Raw genomic sequence first — 24,643 nt, forward strand, 5'->3', positions numbered from 1 at the left:
TCTTCACTGATGTCTGCAGATGACGCAAAGACTAGAGGATTGGTAAATAATGAAGAGGGCAAGTCACTGATTCAGAGAGATCTGGGACGTTTGGAATACTGGGTGCAAGCAAACAAACAATATGCATTTTACTAAAGCTAATATGGCATACACCTAGGAACAAAGAGCATCAGCCATACTTACAGGATGGGGGACTCTACCCTGGTAAGCAGGGACTCTGACAAAGACTTGGGGGTTCTGGTGGAGAATCAGCTGAACATGAGCTCCCAGTGCGATGCTGTGGCCAAAAGAGCTAATGTGATCCCAGGATGCATAAACAGGGGATTCTCGAGTAGGAGCAGAGAGGGGATTTTCCCTCTGGATTTGGCCCTGGTGCAACCGCTGTTGGGATTGTGTGTCCAGTTCTCATGCCCAGGGTGCAAGAAGGATGTGGGTAAATTGGAGGGGTCAGAGAAGAGCCATGGGAATGATGAAAGGATTAGGAAACCTGCCTGATAGTGACAGACTCAAGGAGCTCGATGTAATTAGCTTAACAACGAGATGGTTAATGGCTGACTTGCTCACAGTCTATAAGCACCTACATGGGGAACAGATATTTACTGCTGGGCTCTGCAGTCTAGCTGAGAAAGGTTGAGCACGATCCAATGGCCGGAAGCTGAAGCTAGACACACTCAGACATTTTTAATGGTGACAGTAATTAACCATTGGAACAATTTACCCAGGGCCAGGTGGATCCTCCATCACCGGCCATTGTTAAATCCAGACGGGATGTTTTTCGAAGCTCTGCCCTAGGAATTATTGCGGGGCAGGTCTCTGGCCTGTGTTACACAGGAGGTCAGAGGAGATGATCACAATGGGCTCTTCGGCCTCGGAATCTCTGATAACAACAGTGCAAGGCTAGCAAAGCACTTCACTGAGCCCCAGCCCGGCCGGCGGGGAGGGAGGCTGGAGCCATTATCTCCAGACAGGAAGGCAGAGGCTCTGACAGGGGACGTACCTGGCCCAGGCAGCTCGTCAGTGCCACACGGCGGAACTGGATGCACTGGAGCCCTAGCACCTAGCCCAAACTGCCTCCAGAGCAGTGGTTCTCACCGGAGTATGCGTACCCCTGGGGTACGGAGAGGTCTGCTGGGGCACACAGCAACTCGTCTAAAGATTGGCCTAGTTTTACAGCAGGCTACATCAAACGCACTAGCGGAGTCCGTACAAACTAAAAGTTCATCCAGACAATGACTGGTTCATGCTGCCCCATACGCTGTACACTGACATGTACCCACAGTGTTTGTATTCCCATCGATTAACTTCCAATTATACGGTAAAATGAGAAAACCGGCAATGTTTCGGGAACAGTGCGCTGGGACACTTGTATTTTTAGGTCTGATTTTGTAAGCGGGTCGTTTTTAAGCGAGGTGAAACGTGGGGAGAAGTCAGATCCCTGAAAGGAGTACAATAGTCCAGAGAGGCTGAGAGCCCCTGCTCCGGAGTGTGGAACAGAAAAGCTTCGCAGGGACTGAGGCTGGCCACTGCAGGGTGTTTGGGGTAATTTAGCAGATAGTTCAGGACTAGATTTTGAGCAGGGGGCAGGAGACACACTGGGCAGCATGGCGCAGCAAGTCAGGGGCAGCACCGCCGTCTCCAGCGCCAGGAACCGTAACCATCCATCCAACTGCCAGCAATTGAAGTGTGCATGTGGGGTGGGGGGTGTGATCTGCAAGGGGTCACGGACCCGGCCGGAGACCCCGTGTTTTCCTCGAGCCGCAGGCTGAGGGGCGCTTTCAGCACTGTCTCCCCAGAACTGTAGCTCCCACATGATGACAGACCCCCCCATTTCTTCCAGACCACTTAAAGCTTCTCCAGGCTCGTGCACCAGCTACCATCCCATTTGCAGCGTGTTCGGGAGCTGGGCCATGCTCACAGCTGCACACGGACCTGACCATCATCCCACTGAACATTCATACCCCCCGCCCTGCACTCCTCTCCCCTCTTTGTTCAGATGAGCGGCAGCCTTGGAACCCAGAGGGGAATTAGCAGCAGGTGAAAGCGTGTTTAGACTGCTGCCAAGACAACAGCGCTCTGATTTCACTTCACGCCACTTTCTCCCCTCCAACCCCCACCCAGTGCCTCAGATACTAAATTACAGCCTGTCAGGCCCAGGCCTCTGAAATTCTTGCCGCTCAATAGCTAACCCTTTGCCTTGATGCCCTGTTCCAGCAGAGTAAAAAAAACACCTCCTCGGCCATGTGCCATGCAGCTATCAGAGATCACCGACGCATCCCGAGGCCTGTCTGGGCACCTGCTCGTATCTTCCTGGCTGGGAAATAACAACACAGCCTTGCTCTTCCCGGTTGTTCCTAGAGGTAAAGGCCAGAGGCAACCATTATGGTCCTCTTGCCTGACCTCCCACATAACACAGACCAGGGTCTCCCCCCAGCCCCAGTGCTTCCTGCCTTCAGCCCAGAACCGGTGGCTATGCTAGGACACAGTTTAGACAGAAATGCCCAAGCTTCATGTGAAGATGTCAGGTGATGGCAAATCCCCTGGTAAAATCAGTTCAAATGAATGAGCCCTTTGTTGCCACATTAGCAGGTCACACCCTGCGGTTTATTGGCTTACAGGGCTCTGCATTTGGATGGCTTGATTAGTTCCTTGTGGATTTGCTGGATTTTACCACAGCCACTTGGAGGGTTTGGGGGCTGGCTCACCCTGTAGCAACTGAATGGAATGGAAACGCTGAAAGATAATTAGCCAGACATGGTCACAATCAAATCTATTCCCCAGGGACTTGATTTCTGGGGAAAGCGGCACAAGGCAGGCAGGCAGGCAGACACGGCGATTCCAATCGTCTGTAGTTCCTGGCGGTGCATGCCCCAAAGCCCATGAATGCCGAGGGTGCCCACCACGACAGAGGCTGGCACACACTTGGCTCTTGCTACCATGCTGACCCACTTAGTTTTGCTTTCTTGATGCAATGCGTGATCAAGTTGGGGCTCTCAGGGCCACGCATGCAGCCGGCCTTGATTCAGCCTCTGAAATTGCACCAGATACGGGGGTGGAATGAAAAACCTGCATTTGCATGGGGAAGCGGAGCGACATCTCACTACGCGATCGGCGAGTGCCAAGGCAGAGCGTGTGCACCAGCATATGGAGCTGCCATTTCAGAGGCATGTTGTGAAAAATCTGGTGCTTAATCCGTCACCAGTCAGACGTGATCACATGGCTCTCACTTCGAATGGGGCTGCAACAGCCCATCTGCCGGGCCACTCCATTGTTACCTTGTGCTCCTCACCCCCAGCCAGTGTCTGCGCGCTGTGTCTGACACTTGCTTAGAGAACCCTTCTGCTTACACTTCGGTTGCAAGCTCCTCTCGTTAGATGTGTCTGCAGCACCTGGCACCGTGGGCCCTAGTCCCTGCCTGAGGCTGGGTGACACCGCCGCAATATGAAGTGATGATGATGCCACGATCAGCACCAGGGGCCTGAGCAGCTGCAACTTCACAAGCTCCTTTCATTGCATTCTGCAAACCTCCCCAAGCCCAGTCGGCTTCTGGAAATCACCCACTGGCCGCTGAACCCAGGGCTGAACCCAGCCCTGCCCCATGTTGCCAGATAAGTCCTGGGTGTCTGGCTGGTGAGTCTTGCCCACATGCTCAGGGTTTAGCTAATCACCATATTTGCGGTCGGGAAGGAATTTTCCTCCAGGGCAGATTGGCAGAGGCCCTGGGGGTTTTTCGCCTTCCTCTGCAGCATGGGGCACAGGTCACTTGCTGGAGGATTCTCTGTTCCTTGAAGTCTTTAAAGCACAAGCTGAGGACTTCAATAGCTCAGACATAGGTCAGGGGTTTGTTACAGGAGTGGGTGGGTGAGATTCTGTGGCCTGCATTGTGCAAGAGGTCAGACTAGACGATCATAATGGTCCCGTCTGACCTTAAAGTCTCTGAGTCCTGATGGCCAGCCCTGTGCTCTGTCCACTAGTCCAGCTGGACACACTAAAGATTTGAGTTCTGCGGTTACTGCCTTTGCTGCTCCTGTTTCTCAGACACAGGGGAAGGATAGCCCAGTGGTTAGAGCACTACCATGGCACTCAGAGCTGGCTTCAGTTCTGGGGTCTGCCACAGACTGCCCGTGTGACCTTGGGCACATTGCTTAGTCTTTCTGCCCCCATCAGCAAGGCGAGAGCAGTGGCAGGTCCCTGCCTCGCAGGGGGGCGTCCAGAGAGCACACGGGAGATTAGGAGGTGCTCAGTTGCTATGGAATTGGGTCATGGAAGTACTTAGACAGGACATAAAGCAGGACTCCTGTCACCCCCGGTTTAGGAGCGGTAGGGATCTGCGGCCCCAAAGGCGGCTGGGACTGACTCCTGTGGGAAGCCTCGGCACCCAGATATGTTGAATGATCCACATCCATTTGCTCTCCTGAATCCCTGCATCTCCCAGCTTTGCCCCTGTTCCAGTGAGGGAGCCAAGAGATCCCGTTTCGACTCCAGTCTCCAGCCTGGTGACTCAACCTTGCTTTGCCAAGCCTTGGATCCATTGGTGCTCCTGCCCTCAGCGGGGTGAGCTCGCATTCCTCCGATTTCAGAGCCCAGTGGCCTGAAAAATTCATTTCTCTTTTTCTGCTCTACCCATTCCTAGCAGAGTCTCTGTTCCCTAGGGCACTGCCTCTGCTATCTGAAGCTGCGTTTGCATCCAAAATTCACGCCGGGAAAGAAGTCTCAGCAAAGCCTCAGGAAGCCTGAAATGGCCCCGGCCACAGGCCAGATCCTCCAGTGCTGTAACTCAGCCTGGGGGCAGCGGGTCCAAAAATATCCTACCCTGATACACACCACCAAGGGGTCTTGGTCTCACATAATTTATCTTCTAATTTAAAGCAACACCGTGAATTTAACAGCCACGTTCTCGACAAACCCCTTTCTCTGCCTGAGTTACCAATGGGCCCTCGACGTCAATGCTGGGAGAAATCCAACGCGCCACTCTGGCTGCTCCGAGTCACTTAACCATCTCTCCAGGCTGGGACAGAGAGATCCAGGGAGCCTGTCTGCCTTTGCTTTAGAGTCAGCTGCACTTTCAGCTTCTTAGCAACAATCTGGGTTTTGGACCCTGCAGGGGAAGAGCCCCTTGCTGGCACTCAACTGGCTTTATTCCTTGTTATTTGAATCTTCGGGAATGTTTCTATGGCCCCTTGGCTTTATGAAAACTCCTTTATACAGAGTTAAAAAGGCAGGGCCCCATTTAAGCTGAGGGTGCTGAGCACCCCTCGGAAGGGCACAGAACCACGCAGGATTGGGCCCTACTAGGGGATGCAGACTCTGTTCCAGCATTTGCCATCTTGCCGTTCTCCCCCATCCACACACATCCCATTCCCCATCGCTTTAACGCTCCTAGCGATGAGCCAAAACAGAGCCCTGGCTCTGTACAGACTAAACCCCACCCAAAGGTGGGCTTCTCTTCCTTCGGGGCAGCCTCTGTACACTGCTCGGTCAGCCAGGAACCTGCGCAGAGCTCTGTGATTTCCCATCTCCCAGCGCTCGCCTGCTCCATCCTGCGTGGGCTCCATGAGAAACTCCAGCCGTGACACTTCATTACACCCTGGGCAGAGACTGCCTCACCCCCCCACCCCCGCTGCTTACCAGCATGGGGGGAAACGCTGAAGGAAAGGGAGCATGACAGTAGAAGTAAATGCAAATACTGTAATGAGCTGGCTGGAGAGAGAGAGAGTGTGCGCGTGTCCACATACGTTCATGAACCCCCTTGTCACATTTTCAAACAAGCACCCTTGAGTTTCCTCCCCGGCTGCCCTTCTCACCTGGGAGAAGCTCCCTGTAAACATCAGCAAAGCCACCTCACCGTCCTCCTTCAAATCTCTCCTCAAAACTCTCCTTGGCCGTGATGTCTGCACAAAACTCAGCAACGGTTTGGCCGCCACCCGCGCCGAGCCCCCCGCCCGCCCACACTGACTGAGGCTCTCTCATTGTTTCCTGCTACTCCTCCATCTGATCCACTTGTCTCTCGTCTTTTTACACTTAAATTGCCAGCGCTTTGGGGCAGGGGCTTTCTGTTCTGTGTTTGTCCAGCGCCCGGCCCGATGGGGTCCTACAAGTACTCAACAATAACACCCCCTGCTGGACAGACTCTGAACTGTTCCACCAGACATCACCGCCTCTCTACTGCCAATGGGGATTCTCTCTCAGCTCCTGGGCTTTTGGAGCCAGAGGGCCCGGGTGCCGTTGGTGAAAATTGCAGTGAGGCCGTGCCCAGGGTACGGGTACGGGGAAGCAGCAGACAGACAAGAGCCTAAACAACCACCAGGTTTTGAGGTGACTGTGCAGGCCGACCGATTACAGCTGCGGACAGCTCTTGCTCCCAGGCCTGTGTGGCTCAGAGGAGCCGATGGCGGCGGAGCGGCTCCACTCCGGAGCGAACAATGCAGCAGCACATTTAAGACAAAAATACGTATTTGAAACAGTGCAATAAACCAGGGGCGGATCAGACTTTCCCAGGAAACCACCGCTGCTTGGCGTGAAAAGTGGCCACCTGGGGCCAATCCGAGAGGCTTTCATGTCTCTTACCAGTGACTTTTTCCGACATGGGGACAATAGATTCTCCGCGGCCAGCCTCAGCTCTGGTCAATACAAACACAACGTAGTTTTTTAAACTAATATTTTTCCAACATGCAATTCCATGGGGAGAGAGGCACAGCGTTGCCATGGCGACATATAGACAGCATCTGCCTGGGAAGGAGCTGAAGGGAGAAATGGGAATAGAATTGCAAATTTGCTCAGTCCTGAGGAGGACGCCACGGGAATCCAGCGAGCCGGACTGCAGCAGCCTGGCTCCCAGGGCTCAGCAGCCTGGCTCCCAGAGAGAGCCCTGCCCATCGCAGCCCGCGACCCTGGGGCCCCATCGGGCAGCTCGGCCAGGAGCGGAGCCATGCTGGGTGCTCGCTCAGCTGGAAGCTGGTCTCCTATTCTGTCCATCGAGGCCGCCTGAGGAGAAGCACTCCCACGAACAGCCACAGGGCTCCATTCATGTCTGCATCTCCCTCCAGACCCCCTTGGCAGACACCACGCAGAGCATCTCCATCCTCTTGGGGAGCAAATACTCCCAGTGGCAATTCACTGCCAAGCCCTTGCACCCACTCAGCGCATAGCTCTTTGTCCAGCGAGCAGGGACAGCGTCAGCTCTCTCTACACTTGCCTAGTGCAAGAGGATCCTCGGCAGCTGGCTACGGCATAACATACTGCAAGCCCTGCACCGGGTCCCAGAGAGAAAGGGGAAATTTCCTCCTCCGAGCTCTCCTGCGCCAGCCCCCACGCTGGTGACAACAGCTCTCCCCAACCGGCCCGTGGAGACAGAGCGCGAAGCCTGGTGCTGGTGTCGAACTACCTGGACATCACGTTGTGCTGAGGTTACACGGCTGGCTGACCCAGGCAGCAGTGCTGCCGTGAGACACCTTGACTTGGTACCACACAACATCCCTGGAACGACAGCAAGTCAAACCCCCCCCCCCCCCCATTCCCCCCACGGAACCGCTTAATAGCTGCCTGGCTCAGCGGTCTCAGAACGCAGCTAAACGGGGAATCCTCATCGAGCCTGACTGGTTCCAGGGGGGTCCTGAAGGGTTCTTGGCCCCAGGCTAGTTAATATTTATGCGCTAGTTCAACCCCAACTACTGGACTTGAAACAGGAATGGACTCGGGGCAGGTCTCTGGCCTGTCCTAGGCAGGGGGTCAGCCTAGATCAGAGGTGGGCAAACTATGGTCCGCGGGCCACAGGGGGAGGGGTTAGATAGAGGGTGGGGTCCCGGGGGGGGGAGGTTGGGGGCGTCCCAGGAGGGGGTGGTCAGGGGACAAGGAGCAGGGGGGGTTGGATGGGTCAGGGATTCTGAGGGGGGCAGTCAGGGGCAGGAAGTGGGAGGGGGCGGATGCCAGACTGTTTGGGGGGGCACAGCCTTCCCTACCCGGCCCTCCATACAATTTCGCATCCCGATGTGGCCCTCGGGCCAAAAAGTTTGCCCACCCCGACCTAGATTATCACAATGGGCCCTTCTGGCCTTAAAAGCTACCCATCTATGTCCTGCCCTCCCGTGTAAGTGTTGGGCCGCCTCTGAGCCAACAGCTAAACACTTCAAAAGTGAAACCAAATACAAAAATCACACAGACGCGATTCACCAACCCCCAGCGAACAGCTGCTCGGACAGCAGCATCGGAGCCCTGTGCGGCTTCTCTGGCCGTCGGCCAGCACCCCACTCGGGCAGAAGAGGGGCGGCTTTCTACAGAAGGTCTCAAAGAACGAAAATTAACAGGCCAGGAGAATGTCCCCATCTGTCCATGATGTTCTAAAGCAGTCCAGGCGCCGGGGAGCTCCCAGCGCGGGTTAACACGGTCATGCTGAGGCCGCCTGCCAGGCCCTTCGGCAAAGCCGTCTTGCAGCCGGTCCTGCAGCGCTGCCAAAGGCGTGGGCAGGAGCCCAGGAGGCAGCCTTGCAAATCTCAATGCAAGATTCCGGTGCGTCCTTTTCTCCGCAATGTGAGCCTCTCGGATTCGTCCCCAGAGGGCTGATTCAGAGGCCCCTTGACCTTTCAGTCCTGGTGCAGGAGGAAGAGGCTCTGAGACGGCCTGGACTCTGCCATCCTGTCTAGGCAAGCTCCTAGAGTCCTACCTGGCACAGCCCCAGTCAGTGCTGCCAGCGTACCCGGCTTGCGGCCGCCCTGCTTTTGGAGAAAGCAACGTGACGCTGGAAAGCCAACTTGCGCCATTCTGGCCTTTCTAGCTCCTCTTTCTCTGATGCTCACAGCCTCAGAGACTTTACGGCCAGAAGGGACCATTGTGATCACTGAGTCTGACCTCCTGCACGTCGCAGGCCTCGGGCACCCAGGTCTCTCTTTCCCCCAGTAAAAGAAGAGCAACGTGAACAGGTGACAACCCACCTTGCACACGGCGAAGCTATGACCCCACTGATGCCAGGCTGCGTGAGAAAACCACGGCTGGGATTCCCGGGCCATCAGCTGAGCCACTGTGAACACTGCACAAAGGAAAAATAAACACGAGGACAAAGTTCCTCTTCTGCCCGGCCTTCCTGCTCCGTGACGGCTGCCGATCTGCAAGAGCTGCACACGCTCCTGGGCTGCGGACGCGAGGGGGTGAGTGACACTGACCAGCAAAGGGGAAGGATTTCGCACCCTCCGGAGGTGCTGGTCCGAGAGAATGGAACAGCCCGGCCAAGGGGGGTCTGTTGGACATACGCGGGCTGTTTCTCCGCGGTGCTGACCATCCGCAGCCCCCACTCAGCTCAGTATTTATGGTGATTTGTATCAGGGTCGAGCCTAGGACCCTGCTGCGCTAGACGCTGTACAAACACAGAGCAAAACCTGGCCCCTGCCCCACGGGACGCTTGGGAAAGTCGCTAGAAAGGCCCCAGGAAAGTAACTTTCTTTCCCCCAAAGGCGAGGGAGACCGAATAGAGCCGTGCCGCTTAACGAACGGCCCTGTCCCTGAGCCCCATTTAACGTTCTTAGGCGCACACATCTCTACACAGCAGCGTCCAGGAGGCGCACACAGGGCTTAGAAATACACTGAACTTTCACGAGAGGCTCAGCTCTCCACCCTCCCACAGCTGCAGCTCCTCTCCTGGCTGGATCCAGACCAGATGGCAGGAGTCCAAGAAAAGAAGATTGGCAGAATTCACAACTCTGCTAGGGAAAAGGCAAGTCACCGGCCCAGATCTCCACTGGCTAAAACCCACGTGGCTCCCCTACAGCTGAGGGTCAGTCCAGAGAGGCGGCTCCGGCATTAGATCCGAGAGCCAAAGGAGGCTAAGGGCTCCCCCAACAGAACAAAGGGACCAATGGGCCATGAAATGCCAGGACAGAAGGCCGCAGACTGGCTGATGACATGACGGCAGGGAAGCAAATAACTGAAGGGCCTTCCTGGGAGAGAGGTGAGAAGGGCTACCTGGGAGATACAGGGCTATTTGCCTTGAGCAAGGGTGGAGCAATCTGACCTAGTTCATTACCTGCTAATTAAACCCAAAGTTTCCATTGATTATGGGAAGAAGGAGCCAAATGAAAGCAGCCCCCCAGTCTGAAGGTGCAGCACGCTGGGTGGAGTGCTGACGGGGAGCGTGCCCCCCCAGACCCACACATCAGGGCCTCCCTGCCTCAACTTCCCCCGCCACTCCCAGACCCGACCAGCAGAGCAACCCCGGGGACTCTCCTCAAGCTGCACCAGGCAGTGAGAGGGGCTGGGGCCCCCAGTGGCTCTGCCTAGCTGTGCCCCATCGCAGACCCCTCCAGACTCAGCCACAGCAGCCAGCTGCGACATTAACTGCCAACAGGGGTCCCCTTGGAGTGCCGGCAGGTACCCCCAGCCTACAGGAAGGTGGCAGGTGCATAGGGCCGAATTCACAGCTGGCAAAAGCAGGAGCAGCTCCACTGAGCCCAATGGGCTTTGACGCACACAGCCCAGCAATTAATGTGGCCCATGGACTCGATACAGGGCCGGCTCCTGGTTTCTCTTGGCCCCATGTGCTGGCAAATTTATAGGGCCCCTACAGCATATGCATCTGATGGGGGAGCAGCTGGCCAGGTGGGGGACTTTGGCAAAGAATTGGCATTTTCCCAGCATGCCCACTCCCTGCCCCCTCCCCACATGGCTCCTGGGGGAGTTCAGGAGACCCCTTCACAGAAGGACCCCACTGGGGGCAGAGAATGGGGGCAGGCCTGTCCCACTGTTAATACAGCTCCCAGGTATAAATGCCATGTGCCCAAGGCTCGTCAGGAATCGGGCCCCATTGGGCTAGGCTGCCCCATGGAGTTTACCGTCGCCAGTGAGTGGGCTCCAAACAGCTTGTGAGCTGCCGTGCCAAGGAGTGACAGAGCAGAGGGAGAAGTCGGCTGCAGAGAGCCCCAAAGCCTAGGGCGTGGGGCTGGGAAAACCCACAAGCGGCGCCTGCGAGAGATGAGAGCTCTCGGCCCAGCTCAGCCCAGGGCTCCAAGCATGCCAACGGCTCAGTACGAGACGCTGCGCGTGGCAGGCTCTGGGGCAGAAGGGAAGAAAGTCCAAGCTCTTGACGCCGAAGTCCATCGTAAGTGCCAGGGCTGCCGACCACAGGGGCTCTCTGCAGAGGCTGGTGCTGGCTGCAGTCATAGGCGGGATGCTGGGCTGGATTCACTCCACGGGCTGAATGAAGAACATCACCCGTGGGACTGTTTCCAGCTCAGGAGTCAGAGCCCCACGTAGGAGAATGTCTTACGCCCCTGAACAGACGGGGGGAACTGCAGCGGGAGAGGCACTGAGACCAGCCGCACCCAGAGATGCCAGTGGGCGCGCCTCTCGGGGCTGTCAGCGTCACCCGCTGCCCGTGCTCCGAGCACACGGACGGGCGGGGGGCTAGAGAATGGATGCTGTGGGTCCTGCCGAGCTCCCAGAGGGACGAGCCTGGGGCTGTGCCGGACCAGAGTGTCTGTGCAAACCCAGCCCCGCGCCCCCCGCCCAAAGGCTTAGTAAAGGGCGGTTCAGCCATTAGAGCTTCCCTGTGTCCACAGCTCATGGCAGCCCTGTCACCGCACGGCGTAATCATCACAGCTCTGAGGATCATTACAGCAGGAGACGAGAAAATCCCATTAAAGGGGCGCCCTGCGGTGCTGCTAGCAGGGCCACAGGGCCGCGCTCACACCGGGGCAGGCGCAGGAGGCTGGCTGCCATTCCTGACAAGCCCCTGACCTCATTAGGCTCAATCCCAGTAAATGAATTGGTCTGGGGAAGGACTGGTAATGAGAGGCACCGTTCCAGCATGGGTCTCTCACAGAAAGCGCTCCATGGGACTGTGACAGCCTCATCAGGCCGGCCACGCTGAGCCCAGCTAGCCCGGGGTCCTGTCTTCTGACGGGATGGGGCCAGGTGCCCCAGAGGGAATGAACAGAACAGGGAATCATCGCATGATCCATCCCCTGTCACCTGTTCCCAGCTTCTGGCAAACAGAGGCTAGGAACACCCAGAGCATGGGGTTGCATCCCTGACCATTTTGGCTAATAGCTGTTGATGGACAAGACCTCCAGGAACTTATCTAGTTATTTTTTGAACCCTGTTATACTTTTGGCCTTCACCATATCCTCTGGCAAGGAGTTCCACAGGTTGACTGTGTGTTGTGTGAAGCACTTCCTTGTGTTTGTTTTAAACGTGCTGCCTGTTGATTTCATTCGGGCAACCCCTGGTTCATTTGTTATGTGAAGGAGTAATAACACTTCCCTGTTCACTGTCTCCACCCTGTCACGATTTTATTGACCTCAATCACATCCCCTGTAGTCGTCTCTTTGCCAAGCTGAAAAGCCCCAGGCTTTTCAATCTCTCCTCATACCTGAGCTGTTCCATCCCCCTAATCACTTTTGTTGTCCTTCTTTGTACTTTTTCTAATTCTAATATATCTTTCTTGAGATGGGGCCTCCAGAACTGAATGCAGTGTTCACAGTGTGGGCGTGCCCTGGATTTCTACAGTGGCATTTCTGTCGTATTATCTCTCCCTTTCCTACGGGTTCCTACCATTCTCTTAAAGAAAAGGAGGACTTGTGGCACCTTAGAGACTAACCAATTTATTTGAGCATAAGCTTTCATGAGCTACAGCTCACTTCATTGGATGCATACTGTGGAAAATACAGAAGATGTTTTTATACATACAAACCATGAAAAAATGGGTGTTTATCACTACAAAAGGTTTTCTCTCCCCCCACCCCACTCTCCTGCTGGTAATAGCTTATGTAAAGTGATCACTCTCCTTACAATACAGACTAACACAGCTGTTACTCTGAAACCTGTCATTCTCTTAGCTTTTTTGATGGCCACTGCACATTGAGCAGATGTTTTCAGAGAACTCTCCATGGTGACTCTCCAAGATCTCTCTCTTGAGTGGGAACAGCTAATTTAGACCTCTTCATATTGTATGTATAGTCAGGATGATGTTTTCCAATGTGCATCACTTTGCATTTATCAACACTGAATTTCATCAGTCATTTTGTTGCCCAGTCACCCTGGTTTGTGAGATCCCTTTGTAGCTCTTCGCAGTCTGCCTGGGACTTAACTACCTTGAGTAGTTTTGTATCATCCGAAAATTTTGCCATGTCACTGTTTACCCCTTTTACCAGATCATTTATGGATATGTTAAATAGGACTGGGCCCAGCACAGACCCCTGGGGGACACCACTATTTACCTCTCTCCAGTCTGAAAACTGACTATTTATCCCTACCCTTTGTTTCCAATCTTTTAATCAGTTACCGATCCATGAGAGGATCTTCCCTCTTATCCCATGACAGCTTACTTTGCTTAAGAGCCTTTGCTGAGGGAACTTGTCAAAGGCTCTCTGAAAATCTAAGTATACTATATCCACTGGATCACCCTTGTCGACCCCCTCAAAGAATTCTAGTAGATTGGTGAGGCATGAGTTCCCTTTACAAGAACCATGTTGACTTGTCCCCAACAAATTATGTTCATCTATCTATGTGTCTGACAATTTTGTTCTTTACTATAGTTTCAACCAGTTTTCCTGGCACTGAAGTTAGACTTACTGGCCTGTAATTGCTGGGATCACCTCTGGAGCCTTTTGAAAAAGGTCCTGTAGACACCCAGGGCATGCTGGGGCAGCTCTCTGCAGCCATTCACACTCTAAGTCCTCTGCACACAGCCCATGCCCTTCCTTTGTTCCTGTCGCAGATCCAAGCCCGTTAGCAACAAAGCCCTGCACCCAGTGACAGGGCCAGCCCTGTGATGCCCCTCACTGGCACCGACAGTCACCCACCCCACACCAGAGTTTGGGAAAGGCTCCAACAGCCCCTCCTGCGCACACACCTCCTCACACTGAAACCAAGGGTCTCCCCTAGAGTCACCCCCGAGCTATCTGGGGAGCTGGCGAGCCCCCAGACAGGTGGGGAGTCACAGGGAGAGCGCACACCCCAGCAAAGACTCACAGGGGCCATGCACACCTGAAAGAGTCACAATCCCAGAGTAGCTAGACATTCCTGCTAAAATGTTAACAACCATGACACTTATGCCACTGCCATCATTAGGTTCCAGGGTTATCATTCCATTCTGAGGTGTGCGGGAGTCCCAGAGCTGCTCTTTCCCAGAGCCTGAAGACTCCATGGCCCAGCCCTGTATCGGGATCACAGTCCCAAGGCTAGGCATGTAATATGGATCTCATGCCAAAGCTGTAATTCTGGGGCCAGAGACGTGCACCCCCTCCCCTCCCAGCCCAGACTATGCCGGTGCAGCAGGACTGGCTGTGCATGGAGACTGAGTGCTGACTGGCCAGGGTGGTGTCTGCCTTGTGCCATGCAGAGAAGATTAACTAAAGCAGCCATGTCTCCCATCACTTCCTGCTGGGTCAGCCGCAGGTGGCCAAGGAGCAGAGGGGAAGCCCAGAGGAGCTGTGGAGACATTGAGATGCCCCAAGACACCCATTTCCTGGGAGCCTGGCACCCGGAGCTGATGCACACAAACTAGGGGTCACCAAGTGACAATACTAGGCAGCAGGTTTAAAACGAACACAAGGAAGTGTTTCCTCACCCAATGCACTCTCAGTCAGCCTAGGGAGCTCTTTGCCAGAGGATGTTGTGAAGGCCAAGACTATAACAGGGTTCAAAAAAGAACTAGATCAGTTCCTGGAGGTTAGGTCCATCAAAGGCTATTAGCCAGGATGGGCAGCAATGGTGTTCCTGGCCTCTGTTTGCCAGAAGCTGGGAATGGGCGAGAGGGGATGGATCCCTTGATGATTCCCTGTTCCGTTCATTCCCTCTGGGGCACCTGGCATTGGCCAGTGTCAGAAGACAGGACACAGGGCTCGATGGACCATTGGTCTGACCCAGTCTGGCTGCTCTTATGTTTCACGCACTTTACAAATCTCCCTGCCAGGCTTGCCGGAGTCATCCTCAGCTGAGCTGCACTGGCTCACCCCAGGGCAGGACTTACCCTAGTGCGTTCAATGCAGATGAGGCCTCCTCTCCGCCTGGAACAGACTTAGGTCCCCGGTGGGGTTGCCCGGCCACCTGGCTAAGTGGGAGCAGCTGAGCAGGCTGCCAGCCAGACACTGGGGCACACCAGGTCTAGGATGGTAATAACTGGCCAAGCAGAGACTTCCTGCTCCAGCCCCCGCCCCGGTTCAGATCCTGGGCAGGGGCCCAGGGCTGGACCCTCAAGCAGACCAGCAGAGCTGCAGGGGCGGAATTCGCACTGGAGGCAGGTCAGGATGGGGGGTACCCCAGAGCTGGGGGGGGGCAGGGACAGCAGGTGACTGGGGTGCAGACGGAGGGGCCGGCAGAGCCCAGCTCACAACCCCCAGCAGATCCAGCCCTGGCCCTTCTCTGCCGGTGCTCGCGCAGGGAACACCCCTCCGGAGAACCCAGGACTGCGCTGGAGAAGGGGGGGCGGCCCTCATGGGCTTCCCCCGGGGGTCGGGGGCTGGCCCGGGCAGGGCGGACCGCCGGGGGGCGTCCACCGGAGGTGCCGGGGAAATTCCCCGAGGACAAAGGGCGACACTGGCTCGCTGGAGCTCGCCCCCCTCCGGACCGGAGCCCCATGTCCTGCCCCGCGGAGCCCGGCTCCGCTCCCGGCCCGGCTCTCGGGGATGCTCCCGGCGGGGAGCGCACTGCAGGCGGGAGGGGGCCGGGCCCTCGCCCCAGGATTTGCAGTTACAGGCCGGGCAGCCCCCCGGCTCGTCTAGACTGGGGGGCTGCAAACTGGGCTGAGCCGGGCCCCCGGCAGCCCCGCTCCGACGCAGCTCAACCCTCCCTGAGACCCCCGGAGCACGGCGCTGCCCTGGGGCTGCCTCGTTGTTCCCATCCGCTGCTGCGCCCGGCTGCCCTGTCCCCGGGGGTCCCATGTCCCACGCGGGGCCCCTCCAGCCCGCTGCCGCCCGCCCCTGGGCTGGGGGTCCCCGGCGAAGCGAGCGGAGGGGCACGGGCTGGCTCGGCCGTGCGCCCCCGGAGCGGACACTGCGCCCCACGCTGGGCGGCGGGGGTTTAATAGGAGGGAGGTTGACTCGGAGCCCGCGGGCCTGTGGGCAGCCCCCGCGGAGCCAATGGCGTGGGACGGACACCGGGGGAGCCCCGAAAGCCAGAGGTCCGCGGCGGGCTCCGCATGACACAGCGGGGGGACGGGGGCTGGCGCACGTGTGTGCGCGGCTGGAGAGCGCGGAGATCCACGCGTGTGCGCGGCGGGGTCCCGCTCCGATGGCATCCCACAGCCCCACGCGCGGAGACACAGACGCAGCCGCCCCCCCCCCCAGCTCCGTAACAAAGACAATTGGAGGCTGGCTCGGGAGCTTCAGGACAAAAATCCCGGTCTGGCTCCCCCCGCCCCCTTTTGTGCGCCCCGCGCCCGGACTCTCACCCCGCGGGGGTCCCTGCAAACTCGCTGCAGGGCGCCTTCCCCGGCCCGCCGGCCCCAGCCCGACCCCACCCATGGGGGGTGAGTGGCCGTGACGCCAGGCTGGAAGGGGGGCGCTACAAAAGCAGGCGCCCCAGACACAGGGGCTGCCCCGGGGGCAGGGAGCGGGAGGGGGCCCCGGGGCTGCCCCGGGGGCGGGGAGAGGGAGCGGGAGGGGGCCCCGGGGCTGCCCCGGGGGCGGGGAGAGGGAGCGGGAGGGGGCCCCGGGGCTGCCCCGGGGGCGGGGAGAGGGAGCGGGAGGGGGCCCCGGGGCTGCGCAGGGAGCGGGAGGGGGCCCCGGGGCTGCCCCGGGGGCAGGGAGCGGGAGGGGGCCCCGGGGCTGCGCAGGGAGCGGGAGGGGGCCCCGGGGCTGCGCAGGGAGCGGGAGGGGGCCCCGGGGCTGCCCCGGGGGCAAGCAGCAGCAGCAGCGCGGGGGGGTCCGCACTCACAGTCGCTCCGTGTTGCGCGGGATGTTTCTGGGGACGCCCCCGAGCCCGGTGCCGTGGCAGTCCACGCTGGTCCCGCTGCAGGTGCAGGGCGCGGGGCAGCCGGCGGCCCGCACCCCGCACACGGCCGCCCAGGCCAGCAGCCAGCCGCCGGCTCGCCGCAACCTGCCCTGCGGAGCCATGCCGGGCTCGGAGCCGCGCCGCCGCCGCCGCCCAGCGCCCTCCCCAGCCAGCGGCGTCTGAGCGGCGGGCGCGGGGCGCGGGGAACGCGCGAGCTCCGCGCCCCCCGGCCCGGCCGGCTCCGCCCCCGCGCCAGCCCCTCGCCGCGCCGCGCCCCGCCGAGCGGCCCCCGCCCCGGCCCGCACACAAAGGCGGGCCCGCGGCGGGGAGCTGCCCCCCGCGCCTCCGAGGGGCTCGGGGCCCGCGGCGGGGAGCTGCCCCCCGCGCCTCCGAGGGGCTCGGGGCCCGCGGCGGGGAGCTGCCCCCCGCGCCTCCGAGGGGCTCGGGGCCCGCGGCGGGGAGCTGCCCCCCGCGCCTCCGAGGGGCTCGGGGCCCGCGGCGGGGAGCTGCCCCCCGCGCCTCCGAGGGGCTCGGGGCCCGCGGGGGTCGCACGCGGCTGGGGGCAGGTTGGCCGCCGCCCCCCGCGGGGGGTCCAGGGTCTGGGCCGTGTAATGGCCCCGGGCGGAGCCTGGCCCTGCGGGGGCCAGAGGCTCATGGCCTGGGAACAGCAGAAGCGCTGCCCTGAGCCGCCGGCCAGGCCCCTTGCCTGGAGGAACACTGCCTTTGGTTTGGTTTCAACCCGCGGCCTGGCAATGCCCTTGGGTGACCCCGGTTCTCGTGTTAAGGGAAGGGGCAAATAACACTCCCCTGTTCAGGTCTCAGAGCAGCAGCCCTGTTAGTCCGCACCCGCAAAAAGAACAGGAGGCCTTGTGGCACCCTGGAGACTAACCCATTTATCTGAGCACAGTGGAAAATACAGTGGGGAGATTTATATACACAGAGAGCGTGAAACAATGGGTGTTACCAGACACGCTGTAACCAGAGTGATCAGGTAAGGGGAGCTGTTACCAGCAGGGGGGCGGGGGGGACCTTTTGTAGTGATAATCAAGGTGGGCCATTTCCAGCAGTTGACAAGAATGTGGGAGGAACGGGGAGGGGGGATAAACCTGGGGAAATAGTTTTACTTTGTGTAATGACCCATCCACTCCCAGTCTCTATTCAAGCCTAAGTTAATTGTATCCAGTTTGCAAATGAATTCCAATTCAGCAGTCTCTCATTGGAGTGTGTTTCTGAAGGTTTTTTGTTGAAGAATTGCAACTTTTAGGTCAGAGATCGAGTGACCAGAGAGATTGGTTTTTGAATGTTATAATTCTTGACATCTGATTTGTGTCCATTTATTCTTTTACGTAGAGACTGTCCAGTTTGACCAATGTACATGGCAGAGGGGCATTGCTGGCCCATGATGGCATAGATCACATTGGTGGATGTGCAGGTGAACGAGCCTCTGATAGTGTGGCTGATGTGATTAGGCCCTGTGATGGGGTCCCCTGAATAGATATGTGGGCACAGCTGGCAATGGGCTTTGTTGCAAGGATAGGTTCCTGGGTTAGTGGTTCTGTTGTGTGGTGTGTGGTTGCTGGTGAGTATTTGTTTCAGGTTGCGGGGCTGTCTGTAGACGAGGACTGGCCTGTCTCCCAAGATCTGTGAGAGTGATGGGTCATCCTTCAGGATAGGTTGTAGATCCTTGACGATGCATTGGAGAGGTTTTAGTTGGGGGCTGAAGGTGACGGCTAGTGGCGTTCTGTTATTTTCTTTGTTGGGCCTGTCCTGTAGTAGGTGACTTCTGGGTACTCTTCTGGCTCTATTAATCTGTTTCTTCACTTCCGCAGGTGGGTACTGTAGTTGTAAGAATGCTTGACAGAGATCTTGTAGGTGTTTGTCTCTGTCTGAGGGGTTGGAGCAAATGTGGTTGTATCGAAGAGCTGTAGTCAATGGATCGTGTGGTGTGGATGAAAGCTGGAAGCGTGTAGGTAGGAATAGCGGTCAGTAGGTCTCCTGTATAGGGTGGTGTTTATGTGACCAACCTTTGTTAGCACCGTGGTGTCCAGGAAGTGGATCTTTTGTGTGGACGGGTCCAGGCTAAGGTGGTTTTATAGACCCCCCACATGTCCCCCTCCCCTCCTTAGTCATCTCTTTTCCCAGCTGAACTGTACCAGTCTTTTTAATCTCTCCTTGCACGGAAGCGGGTCCATCCCCCTCATCATCTTTGTTGCCCTTCTCTGCGTCTTGCCCAGTCCTAATCGACCCTTTGGAGATGGGGCAAGCTGAGCTGTGGGCCGGGTTCAGGGGTAGGCGTCCCAGGGCTCCCTACACTGGCATTAGGATAGTCACTAATTATCTGTCCCTTTCCACCCACTCCACTAGGTCTGGGCACGCCCGAGGCTACACAGGAAGGCTGTGGCGGGAGCAGGAACAAACCCGGGTCTCCGGCTAGTGTCTGGATGTAGAAATTAGGCCGGGGGGATGCAGCTCCAAGAGGGGATTATGTTAGGCCCACTCTGGAACCCCAGATCTGAACACCCCAACTTTGGGGAGACTCAGGGCTTTGCCGCTGGCCTCAATGAACGGAACCAAAAGCCTGTCACATCCAATCAGGGAACAGAACCAGTGTCACAGGACTGGCGTCCGGGGCCTGAGTTTCGAATCGATGCAGCGGCACCATCCAGGCAGTATTTCCTGATGCAGTTAACTGGGGAATGATTTCAACAAACAAAAAACTCTCTGTTTATCACGAGAAAGGAGGCAAAATCCAGCCGATGCCAGTGTGGCCAGTGCCGGTAATCTTGAGTCATAAGAACGGCCCTACTGGGAGAGGCCAAAGGTCCACTGAGCCCAGGATCCTGTCTTCTGACAGTGGCCAGTGCCAGGTGCCCCATAGGGAATGAACAGAACAGGGAATCCTCAAGGGATCCATCCCCTGTCGCCCATTCCCAGCTTCTGACAAACAGAGGCTGGGACACCATCCCTGCCCAGCCTGGCTAACAGCCATTGATGGAGCTATCCTCCATGAACTGATCTAGTTTTTTTTTGAACCCTGTTATAGTCTTGCCTTCAGAACATCCTCCGGCAAGGAGTTCCACAGGTTGACTGTGCCTTGTGTGAATACTTCCTTGTGTTTGTTTTAAACCTGCTGCCTGTTAATTTCATTTGGTGACCCCTAGTTCTTGCGTTATGAGTAAATAACACTTATTTACTTTCTCCACACCAGTCATGATTTTATAGACCTCAATCATATCCCCCTTTAGTCGTCTCTTTTCCAAGCTGAAAAGTCCGTGTCTTTTAAATCTCTCCTCATATGGCAGCCGTTTCAAACCCCTAATAATTTTTTGTTGCCCTTTTCTGAACCTTTTCCAAGTCCAATAATGCTTTTTGAGATGGGGCGACCACATCCGCACGCAGTATTCAAGGTGTGGGCGTCCCATGGATATATAGAGGCAATATGATAGTCTCTGTCTGATTATCTGTCCCTTTCCTAATGGTTCCCAACATTCTATGGGCTTTTTGGATGGCCGCCTACCCTCCCAAGAGACTGGCTTGAAACTCATGAGATCATACACAGTAAGAAATGGGGTTCTTTCTACTCACCTGCTGCTCTTAGAGCCACTGGGGTGTCATTTCCAAGCTTTTCTCCTCAACCAGAAGGGCTGGAAATGCACAGCGTTGTAGTGAAAGCTGAGAGTCTCACAGAACCCCAGGACTCCCAGAGCTGGGCTGTAAGAAAAACACCAAACACTGTGAGATCCATGATAAAATCAGGGCGTTTGCAGCACCGAGGTCAGCTGCCATGAATGATCCGCTCCGTTCTGAGCGTATCGCCCCAGAGAGCAGATGCCGCTGAAAGAGACACGGCTGGGCCCGCTAGGCTCCACGCAAGCATCTGGGGCCAGACAAGGATTCAGAGGAGGGCTCTGACAGTGTAGAGGGAGTGACTTAGTATATAAACCCCCGCATGCACCATTCCTCCTGGACTAGCCCTTTCCTCGCTCCCCTGGCTGGGGGCTTCCTTCCCCCTCTGGTTTCTTACGTAGGTCAGGGCTCTGCCTCACGCGACTTTCTGCAGCCAGTGGTTATTTCCTGGCTGCGGTGTACTGCTGAACCCTAGGGACTGGCTCTTCACAGCAGTCTGGGCAGCACCTAGGGTGTGTCAGAGGCACCATGCCAATTTCCCCCTCCCTGCCCCAAGTCTCCTTCCACCCAGACCCCACCGAGAACTTGGCATATTACAGACAGACACAAGGTCCCTGCCCCATGATGGGCCTGATCCTAGTCCCATTGGCATCAATGGGAGTCGCCCCATTAACTTCCAGGGGAGCAGGATCAAGCCCTGCAAGGGGCTCCTCTTTCTTCCTGCGTCTCTTCCCTCCCAACTGTGACGAAGTGGGACTGTTCTTAATGGTTCCTCTGAATAGTGTGGGGGTGCCTCAGTTTCCCCTAGGCAGTTCTTAAGTATCTAGGGGGTGGGGTAAGGGTGTATGATCACTGCAGAGCCCTAGAGGGCAGGTGTGTGCAGGGGTCTGGACACAGAGAATGGCCCACACCCTGTTTCCTGGCAACTGATGGCCTGGGACCTTCCCCCCTGCCAGGTGAGAGCTAAAGGGTTGGAGAACAAAGAAATCAGGTGACCTCCTGGCCCAGGAAAGGAACAAAGCCCAGAGGAGGAGGGGCTGGAGAGAGTTTCAGTTTGGGGCTGGCTGGGGACATGGAGTGAAGGGCAGACGTGGTTGTCTGGCTCACTGCCCCCCAAAAAGGACCCAGCTGAGGGGTCCTGTTCTCTGCACCTGCAAGCTCTGTTTTAGACCATGTTCCTGTCATTTAATAAACCTCTGTTTTACTGGCTGGCTGAGAGTCACGTCTGACTGCGGAGTTGGGGGGCAGGACCCTCTGGCTTCCCCAGGAGCCCCGCCTGAGCGGACTCGCTGGGGGGAAGCGCACAGAGGGGCAGAGGAGGCTGAATGCTCCGAGGTCAGACCCATGAAGGTGGAAGCCGGGTGAGCTGTGTGTCCTGCAGACAGGCTGCTCCCAGAAAGGAGACTGCCCCAGAGTCCTTCCCGGCTTCATGGGGAGCAGTTCCAGAGCATCGCCCGGGGACTCCGTGACACCAACTCCCCCTGCTTTTCCTTTGCACCTGCTCCTTGTGCTGGGGGGCTCGTGCTGCTGGGGTGTGTGCTGATACTCCCCCTCCAGGAAGGCTGATATTCCACAGAGGCTGCGCGGAGGGTGCCGGGAGCAGGCGTGGTTTAAAGCAGTGCTCCCCACGTATCTCCCCACGCCAGCGCTCCTCTACCAGACACACATCTGCGCCAGCTCCGGAGAGGGTAGCCGGGACACACGCTTGGCCCACCAGAGCATCCTCCCCCCATGCCTCTTTACAGGCTCCTCATCCATCTGTGTCTCTGTGACATCGCCTTCCTCTGGCCCCAGCCTTGGAAGAGGGCCGAGGCCCAGACGCATGAAAGGGGATGTTTCTTGTTGCTACACAGAAGCCCTGACCTTAGGGAAGGAGTGCTTCTTCCCAGGCCTCCAGGAGCTGCTCCCTCGCTGGCAGGGCCCCAGGCTGAGATGACTCTGGGAGAGGAGGAAAGCCGAGCGGTCGCTCAAGGAAGTGTCCCAGCTGGCACAGAAGAGGATCCCAAGGAGGGCCAGGCACTGTGGGAGTCCCATGGACTCTACCTTCTCTCTCTGCTGTACATATCCTCTGGGCCCCAGAGCCCCTGGCCTAGGGCCAGCCTGCCCTTGCTCAGACAGAGGGGTCCTGCTCCTGCAGCACCCCCGCCCAGCTGGTGAGAGCGGGAAGCCAGCTTCCCCAGCCATTCGGGGCTCCCTGTCCAGGGGAACCTGGCAGCAGGACCAGGGTGGGTGCAGGGCCGAGCAGGAGGAGCAGGACCCATTGCCGGAGTCACTCAGCCAGGGAGCGCCCTCCTGCTGTGTAGGATGAATGGGCCCCCGGCCAGCCTGTCCCTGCAGCAACGGAATGAGACCTGGCTCATGGGTCCAGACGCTGCCCGTGCCAGGGGCTCAGGGAAGCAAGGGGGCTGCAGGAACAGCCCAGGGTGCCGCTCAGCAGGGCAGGAGCGGCTGGGGAAGAAGGGTTCAGGTGCTGGGCTGGGCCTCCAGTAGCGGGGTTCTGTTCCCAGGTCTGTGACACAATCCCGGGTGTCCTTGGGTGAGTCACTTAATCTCTGGGCCTCGGCTCCCCACTGGAACCTGGCCTCACCGATGCTGGGAGGGTAAATGCTCTGCGTGCGCAGGCGCCCAGAGGCTCTGGTGATGGCACCCGTGTAAGAACCCACTTCCGTGGGCTGGCAGCCATTGCCAGCCGCTGCCTCAGCCTCGCCCTCTGGAGGGCAGGTGTTCTGGGTGGGCTGAAGGAGTGACTCCATAGCCAGGAGGGGTGGAAGGCTGTTATCCTATGTGGACGAGCAGTACGCGGGAGTATGGGTGTGTTGCTACAGCTGGTTATTTTGAGAAGGGTGAACACAGGAGGGGCCTGGTCTGGGAGCTGGGAACTGTAGTAGGAAGCGACCCTGAGACATAAGCCCTGTGGCAGGGGCCCGGTGTGAGGCCTGAGGCCTGCACTACAGTAATGGCCCCGCTTTGCTGGTGTAAAGCAAAGGGAGCAGGAGTCAGGGTCTGCCTGCCTGCGAGCTGGCGGAGTCTGGCAGGAACGGGGGTGGTATGGCGCCCCTGCACTCTGGGGAGGGGAGGGGCGCAGCGCGGTGTGGGGTGAAAGGGGCAGTTGTGGGGCAAGTCGGGGTGCGGTGGGGGAGCTGGCGGTGACTCCGCGTTGGGCGGTGTAGGAGAAGCAGGGTGTTAAGGTGGGGGTCGGTGTGGCAGGGGGCAGAGGGAGGGGAGAGTCTGGGTTGAAGGTGGGGGTTGGCTCAGTGTGGGGGGGGGTCATAGACAGAAGGGAGATGAAAGGGGGGGGAGGGGCAGTAGCAGGGAGACCGAGGAGAGCCTTTCCTAGTTGTGTGGGGTGGGGATAGTGGGCGGGGGGGAGCACCAGCTGTGAAGGTTGGGGTAGGAGCTTGAGGCTGGATTGTGGTGGCCTTTGTGTGTCTCAGCGGCCCTTTCTCCCTGCAAAAGAGGGGCACGCGCAATTTTCCTCCCCCCACGCTGCCCCAACGTTTTGTAAACGTTATTGTACCAAAGCAGAAAACGCAGCTTTCAACAAATGTTATTTATGAAACGTAACTTTGGGTGGAGGAGGTGGGGGGGACGGGGAGGCCTTTCCTTCTGTCTACCACTGCCACAGATAGCTGCACCGAGTTTCAGAACGGCTTCGCGCTCTCGATGCAAAAGGCCAGCACCCTGCGGACATCCAGAGTCGGGTCGAGCCACCGCAGGAGGCAGGGTTACAGTCCTCTCCAGGCTGCCCCGGGCTGGCCGATACACTGACGCCTGCAGAGGTCGAAGCCTGAGCCTGGCGTGCTGCTCTACATAGGTACACGCAGCCATGGGGCCCGGGAGCCTCGGGCAGCGCCGTGCTGTGGGGTGGGGAACTGCCTGAGACCTTGCCTGTCTCCGAGGGGCCAAAGCTGGGCTTCCGGCATGTACGCCCTGGGCTGGGTTGAGTCCCGCCTTGCCCCTGTAAACTCGATCCTGCGAACCAGGGACAGCGTTGATTCCCCCTGTTCAGGAGAAGGCCCAGTTTGCTGCACTTTGCTCGCATGAAGCCGGACTGGGCCTCCACCCGCACCCTGGAGCGGCCCTGGATCAGCCAGCCGTCGAG

At 57.8% G+C, this 24,643-nt stretch overlaps 1 protein-coding gene across 2 annotated transcripts in view; it reads right to left on the reverse strand.

The window, feature by feature from the left end:
• The window catches only part of SLIT1 (slit guidance ligand 1), a 136,481-nt gene extending 119,376 nt beyond the window's left edge, over positions 1-17,105 (reverse strand). Inside the window, exon 1 of one of the 2 annotated variants that reach the window (XM_084634396.1) lies at positions 16,858-17,087. In XM_084634396.1, the coding sequence (XP_084490522.1) occupies positions 16,858-17,036 (179 nt within the window). In that variant the 5' untranslated portion in view covers positions 17,037-17,087. Of the gene's footprint in view, positions 1-16,857 lie in introns of both variants that reach the window. The other variant, XM_084634398.1, reaches the window with a different exon arrangement.
• Positions 17,106-24,643: the final 7,538 nt, after the last annotated feature.

The sequence above is a fragment of the Lepidochelys olivacea genome, assembly GCF_965140295.1.
Source record: "Lepidochelys olivacea isolate rLepOli2 genome assembly, chromosome: 7".
Classification (NCBI taxonomy): domain Eukaryota; kingdom Metazoa; phylum Chordata; order Testudines; family Cheloniidae; genus Lepidochelys; species Lepidochelys olivacea.